Raw genomic sequence first — 7,257 nt, 5'->3', positions numbered from 1 at the left:
TTGATAGTTGTAAGTAAAAATTAAAACCAATAGGAGGAACCATCAGAAAGAGGAAACAAAACTCAATAGAAGAGAAAAAAAGATAGCAATTCAACTTCCATAGTTCCTTCTTTGGATGTGGATAGCATTTCCCATCACGAGGCCTCTGGAGATGTCTTAGACCCTTGTATTACTAGGAAGGGTTAAGTTTATCAATATTAGTAACGTTCTCTTGGTTCTGCTCACTTCACTCAGCATCAGACCATATAAGTCTTTCTAGGTTTTTCTGAAGTCAGCCTGCTCATCATTTCTTATAGCACGATAGTATTCCATTACATTCATATACCACAGCTTGCTCAGCCATTCCCAATTGATGGGCATCCCCTCAATTTCATGGAATGAATTTTTATAGAGTTTATTAGCCATTCTCAGACTATGTGAATTAGACCATTCCCTCTGGAGGGTAGAAGGCAAACTGCCCAAAAGAGTCTTCCGAAGAAATTGGGTGGATTACATCTCATTGCAAGGCCATTAGAATTGATTTGGCTGAGCCTTCACTTGGTCTCCGTGACCCACAGCACATTGGCAACAAGGAGGAGCCTGAAGACCAGGGCCCAGATAGCCCAAGCACATGGCTTGGGTTTGTACCAGAAAGTCAAGGCACTGCTTCAGCCTGCAGTTGCTACAATTGTCATTGTAAACTCTAAGATTAAATGGATGAGAACTAGCTCCTGATATGAGAACATCTCTTTGACCCAGATATAATGCCGTATGCTTAGCTTGTCTCCTGTTCACAAAAGATGTTGGTTGATGTCACTAGGACATTATTTGGGGAGATGTCACCCTGAGTTACCACAGTTATGCTTGGTACTGCCTACCCAGGAAAAGGCATGGGAAGAAGATGTGATATTAGACACACGTCATCCTCGTTCTGAAGCACTGCCTCTTTTTTCTCCCAAGACTTTCCTGATAATTCAGAATGAAAATAAAAACCACCTTGAAGGACTTGCATCCCCTTCTGTTAGAGCATGTCACTTTACTTGCCCTTTTTAGTCTCCTGCTGCCTGTTAGTGCTTATCTCTCCCACACTGGTCTGAGCTCATGCTTATAGGAGTATCCCTTGCTTATACTAATGAATTCTTCTCTCATCAGTTAAGAGATTGTCCCCTAGAACAGCCCCATTTGGTTTTACATGATGTCAGTTGGTTATGTAACTACCACTTATACTTTTCATTTTAAAATTCATCTACTTCCACATTTTAGTCATTTATCTACTTGTCCAGATTGAGTGAGGATTCACTTGTATTATTGCTTAATAAACAGAAGTGCTCTAACAGTAGTCCTCAGAAGAGGATCAGAGGAGAATGCTTGGGACAGTCAGTATCCCTTTTCCTAATTGTAAATGTCTTGGAACTTCTCCTGGGGGTTGCTGATGGCCTTTCTCCATCAGTTTAGCAAGGTACTGACTGATGACTTGGGTCATTTAGGCATCTACTATGAGCTTACTGGACTAATGATATCATAAGATGGCTATCAGACCACATGTCTCAATCTTGTTTTCATCTCGACCTCCAAACAAAGCCACCCTCCACCTTAGTCAGTCTAGTACATGTTTACTTCTATCACCAGTATCTAGTCTTTTCTTATCCTGGAGATTAACGGCACAATCATGTGGGGAGAGTATGTATAGAGTTCCAAGTGTTACTAGTGTTATTCTCTTAAGTATATACTTCGGTTTCCTGGCGGTCTCCCATTTTAACAGGCTGTTTTCAGGCTGAGAGAGCCAGCTTTGTCACCCACCTGAATTTGGTCTCAGAAACATCTATTTCTGGAGTTTGTTAGGGCGCTTTTGGATCTCTGGTATACTCATGTATTTTGCATTTGTTACTAGGGGAATCACTTCATCCTATTTAATAAACAGGGATCTTTATCTGTGGGTAGCTTCCTAAAGACTATTGATTTATACCTGCCAAAAAAAAAATTCCTTATACATTCGCTTTATTTTTAAATCCAGAAGGAGTTAGTTTAACAAACTCAAACTCCTTTGGTGACAGGTCACCAAATTACTCTGGGCCTGTGTTCTCATCTGTTTAAAAAAAGGAGGGAGTACAGCCTAGATGACCTTTTGAATTTCTTCCTGTACTAAATCTATCATTTTGTCTTCTTAAAGTGAATTGGAAGCCACCTGCCCTCAGTTTATATTTTTTTTACCTCCTACATTCAAAAGCACCAAAAATATCCACTCGTCTCACCCATCTGTGAGGGGCAGAGCTCCTGGAGGAGCAGGGTAAACTCCTTAAAGTAACAGACCTTGCCTAGAGACTCTCAAGTTGGCAGTGAGCCCTAACAGCATGAATCTGTTTGTAGCTATAGAGGAACAGGAAATTACTTTGGTTTCTTGGAGGATTTTTGGATCCAGTCACTAGCCCCTTTTCTTTTTGTAAAGCAGTAAGTACTATGCCTTGAGTCTGAGTTCTTAGCTGATGGATGACATTTCTTGGAGAGACAGCAGCATTCTACCCCTTGCTTCTTTGAACTGAATTTTATTTGCAGATCTTTTCTTGATGTATCTCATAGCATCTGAGTATTTTCCAATGGAAACTCCTGACTAGCTAATAAAAGAGTGTGATTAGGGAGTTCACATCATCACTTTTAAAACAGTGCCCTAATGAGGAAAAGCAGTAACTTGAACAGTACAAATTTTCTAGTATTCCACTGAGCTTTCTCCTTCCTTAGACCTCTACAAAGAAGTCAGATGATGAAAAACTTTTCAAATGAAGAACAAAATCCTTATAAGGAGGAGGGCACAAGCCTGCTGTAGCCTGAAAATTAGGACAGAGACTTTTCATTTCTCATGACCTATTTTTCAACCTAATTATGTATTTAAAGCTAAAGTATACCTGCCAACCACAGCTGTGGTGCTAATCTTATGTGGGGCCTTAATGGTCCAAAGAATTAAGCATTTCTAAACCAAAGGGGTTTTTCCTAATAGCATAATTACCGGTATGGAGCCACCTTCCACTTTGTTCCAGGAGAAACTTCACCAGTGGAGCCAGGCAGTGTAAGTGGCGGGCTCAAGGCATAAACAGGGGAAAGGGACAGGAAAAAGAATGAGGAAGGGAACGAGAAAAACAGGCCATCTGAGAAATGTAGGCCATGAGTTTTTTTTTAAATGGTTTTTTTGTTTTGTTTTTTTGGTGAGGCAGTCGTTGTTAAGTTACTTGCTTAGGGTCACACAGCTAGTAAGCCTAATTTGAACTCAGGTCCTCTTGACTCCAGGGCCGATGCTGTAGCCACTATGCCTAGTGCCCCGTAGGCCATGTTTACTGACTGCGTTTACTGCAGCTGGAAGTTCAAGATTACCTCTCTTCAAAGAGGATAGACCCAGAACAATCATTAGTTGGCTGATGGACAGAGCTGCTACTCTTAGTTCACCTCTCCAGGCAAATTTGTTACCAAACTTGTTTTTATGCATCCACCGGTGGGTGCATAGCTGTCCCAGCTCTAGCATGGTTTTGGGAGGAAGGAGGCTTTGGCTTTTTGTCTTGGCCAGTGACTCAGTGACAAATGTCACTCAGCTCTTCTGGATTTCCCACCTACGGGAGAGTAAGATGTTTGCTGTCACCTGCTTCATAAAGTGTTGGGGAGATCATCTAGTTGATGTGGTAAAATACGAGAATTCCTCAAGTGATAGGCCCCAAAATGGAAAAAAGTGTCACGACTTAGGATGATAATTACTGGAGTTTTCTGCATCTGGAGATTCATATCTTCCCAGCATTTGGTTTTAGTGAATTCACCTTAGTTTTCTTTGTGTTTTCTGTTTTTCTCATTCAAGCCTAACTATGGGACAACTTTATGAGAAGGAAAAAGACGAAGATGGATTCTTGTATGTGGCCTACAGTGGAGAGAACACGTTTGGCTTCTGAAGGCCAGTGCCCAAGTCGGTGCATCTGTCCTGCTTGTGTATCTTGTAAATAGCCGGTCCCTTTCAGTCACTGCACCAGACCCTCTTCACATAGACCCATAGTGCATTTGTAACTGGATTTCTTTCTTAATATATTGAAAGGTCTTGTTTTATTAGACGGGTAAATTATCAGAGTTTTATTTGCATTTTCTTTTCTTTGTCGAGCATTGTCCTCATGGCTGCAAGCTCCAGGGGGCTCTGCTCCTCCAGAACTCGTATCTAATGAAGTGATTTCAATATTGAGATGAGGTGAGAAGGGGGAAGATAACACATTCTTCTGGATTATGTTTGAGGTGTTAGTTGGCCAAGTATTAAAAGCATCCAAGTTAAATCCGTAGCAGTCAGGTCACTTGCTTCACTAGATTATTCCAACTGCCAATCATGTTGGACTGAGCTAATCTGTTCTTTCTGAACTCTACTGAGGTGAATAATTACAATAAAATTTCCTCTCACAAAGGCACTATAGTGTGACACTGTCCTTCATTTCCCTCTCTTCTGGACTAAGTAGCTAGTTGTTGCCTATTGAAAAAGGAGAGCAAGTGGGAGTGCAGACAGTTTGAAGTGAGTGGTTCCTGCTGGCTGCTCATGAAGGGGACTAGTCAGTCCCACCTGCATAAGCCTAAAGCCAAGATTACATCCTACAGATGCCAGAGTTACCGCTGTGGTGCTAAGAAGTAGTAGGAGACAGCATGTTCTCCGCTTATTTAGGAACAATCAGGTGTTGCCTAAATAAGGGGCTCTTGTTTCTGCCCTTACTTTCTTTTCCCAGGTGCTGATTTCTCAATCCTTTCTCTCCAAAAGCAAGATGAGAGATAGGCAGGTCAGTGATTTCCTCCTGTTTGCTTTTAGGAAACTGTTGCAAATGCCAATGCCTTCACTTAACACACAGACTAGGAGACTTGGAAGTAGAGCTGATTGCACTCTCCACTCACAGGGATTTAAGGAGCTGGTTCTTTTAAAAAGCCCCAAATTATACAGGCAGTTTATTAAAGTCTGCTTGTTGTGTGCTTACAAAAGCTGGAACATTCCCCATATAAATCGGGTGGAGGAAACAGTCTCACTTTGCTACTGCATACCCTGCTGGGCTGTCACAAATCTGACATACTGGAATCGGTACCTCCTCGCTGGTTTCCAGCAGAGGGGAAATGACTTCCAAAGGGAAGGAGATCTAGAGAAGCCTTTAGGGAGGGGAGGACAGAAGGGAACTGGAGAATTGTTGCAAATCTCTCAAAAGATCTCAAAGGAAAAGCAGATCCTACCTAGAGTCAACAGGATGTGGTAGAAACAGCATGGAACTGAACTGAGTCAGAAGACCTGGCTCTACCTCTTTTTAGCTGTGTGACATTGGGCAAATGATTTAATCTGAGCTGAGTCAATTTGCCCATCTGTAAAATGGGAAGATTTGTGTGAGGATGAATATAGCTGGTGTATGTGGAAGCACAGCTTTCTAAAAAAGAACAGTAAAGTCAGCAGAGGGAAGCTTGAGTTTCTCTAGTCATCGGCTATGCCATTTACTTTGCTTTTCTCATGTGACCAATCTTTGTTTTCTTTGGTTAAAATGAAATGTTTTGTGAAAAACATAATACTGAAAATCAATTTAACTACGTAAACTTGTTTAGTAACCATTTCCAGTTAAATTAATTTCAATGAATAAACCATTATAACTTTTCTTTTTTTTCCCATGTCTTAACTATGTACCAATCTTCTCTCCTTGCCTCAGCAGAAGAGCTCCCCAGTAACAAATATGTGTAGTCTGATAAAAGAAGTCGATACAGTAGCCATGTCTAAGAATGCATGTTTGTACCTCTAGTTCAGGGTTTATTCTTAACCTTGTTCTCAGAAATTTTAGTTTCTTTTGTCACCATACACAGTATGTATTTCATGCATTTAACAACATGATTCTGAGAAGGGGTCCGAAGGAATCACCAGACTGTCGCTGAAGGGTTCCAGGACAAAAAGGCTAGAAACTGTTTTGGTCCCTCCCCCCTCTGCCAGGGGCTGAAAGGTGTATTTCATCTTCAGTCTTCTGAAGTCATGACTGGTTGGTTGCTACTGTAGGTCAGAGTTGTGATTTACTTTCATTTTCCCCTCCTGGGCAATAAAAGGGCGAGTGAACCCAAGCTCTCTAGCCACTAAACAAAATTCAGTTAAAGTAGCTTTAACCACTTGAAGTACAAATGAAACCAATAAAAGTAGATTTATCTGTAAATGTCCCATCTTTTAAAATATACTAATAATAACTGACATTAATGGTGCTTTAAGGTTGATAAGGCACCTCGCCTATATTATCTCACTTTCAATTTTACAGATGTTAAAACAGGCTCTGAAGGTAGACTTATCTATGTATCAAGCAAAGGATCACCCTCCTCCCATCCCCCAACTCCAGCATAAATTCCTCAAAGGCAGATTTGTTTTGGCCTTTCTATCCTCAGTGTCTTGCAAATAGTACTTAAAAAATGCTTATAAAATTGAAGTCACTTGCCTCCAGCATAATGTTGGACTTGCTTGACCTCAAGTTTGTGATTTTCCTTTTAAATCATACTACCACCCTTGGGATTCTTTTCTGGCATCTAATGAGGACCTCCAGTGTAACTTAAAAGCTCCATCATGTTGGTTGTAATTTGATAGCAGCCTCCACGACAGACCACAGCTATGGAGGACGCTGAGAGCATTCAAGGTAAGGTCAGAAGATGGAGCTAACAGGGAACTAGAAAGCCAGCCACAGCAGGACTGAAAGGCAGATGATTAACTAAGACTTTGACCTCCTTCAGCAAATTTTCCCTCACATCTTTGTTTCCTAAGGGAGGGAAAAAACCCCCAGGCCAGGCTGTTGTCAGGAGAGTGGGAGGATGGGGCCAGTTTATACACAGATCTGGAACTCTGCCTTCTCTTCCTCCTCCTCACTTTATCCTTCAAGTTGAACTGTTGATTTTAGGTGGAGGATGAGGATGAGGGTCACCACAGGGCTTTATGGACACAGAACCAGGCTATCACATCCATTAACCAGAGCTCTAGAAACCTGGGCCAGCAAGTTAAGTCCAGGAGTCTTAAATTCCAAGGAGTTGGTGGTTCTTATGTTTTGACATCAAAATATCTCAAGCATGTAAATTTAAAAAGCAATAATCCCAACTTGCCTTTAAAAAAAATTAAAATCTCTTTCTGCCATTAAACTCATGGGACATAGAGGGGGTAAATGACAGACTCTGCTGTTGGCACTTGTGAGAGAACATAGCATTGAGCAGGAGCCATAGCAGCTTGGAATCAGCAGGAATTCAGGCTTGGAGGCCTGGCAGTGCCTCAACGAATGCACCTGA

At 41.4% G+C, this 7,257-nt stretch overlaps 1 protein-coding gene across 1 annotated transcript in view; it reads left to right on the top strand.

Annotated features, from left to right (window-relative positions):
- The window catches only part of GABARAPL2 (GABA type A receptor associated protein like 2), an 11,971-nt gene extending 6,359 nt beyond the window's left edge, over positions 1-5,612 (top strand). The window contains exon 4 of the mRNA XM_027843227.1: positions 3,815-5,612. Within this exon, the coding sequence (XP_027699028.1) occupies positions 3,815-3,905 (91 nt within the window). The 3' untranslated portion in view covers positions 3,906-5,612. The remainder of the gene's footprint in view (positions 1-3,814) is intronic.
- Positions 5,613-7,257: the final 1,645 nt, after the last annotated feature.

The sequence above is a fragment of the Vombatus ursinus genome, unplaced genomic scaffold (genome assembly GCF_900497805.2).
Source record: "Vombatus ursinus unplaced genomic scaffold, bare-nosed wombat genome assembly UNPS02014900.1, whole genome shotgun sequence".
Taxonomy (NCBI): domain Eukaryota; kingdom Metazoa; phylum Chordata; class Mammalia; order Diprotodontia; family Vombatidae; genus Vombatus; species Vombatus ursinus.
Note: the sequence above shows the minus strand (reverse complement) of the source record. Positions and strands in the feature narration are given on the sequence as shown.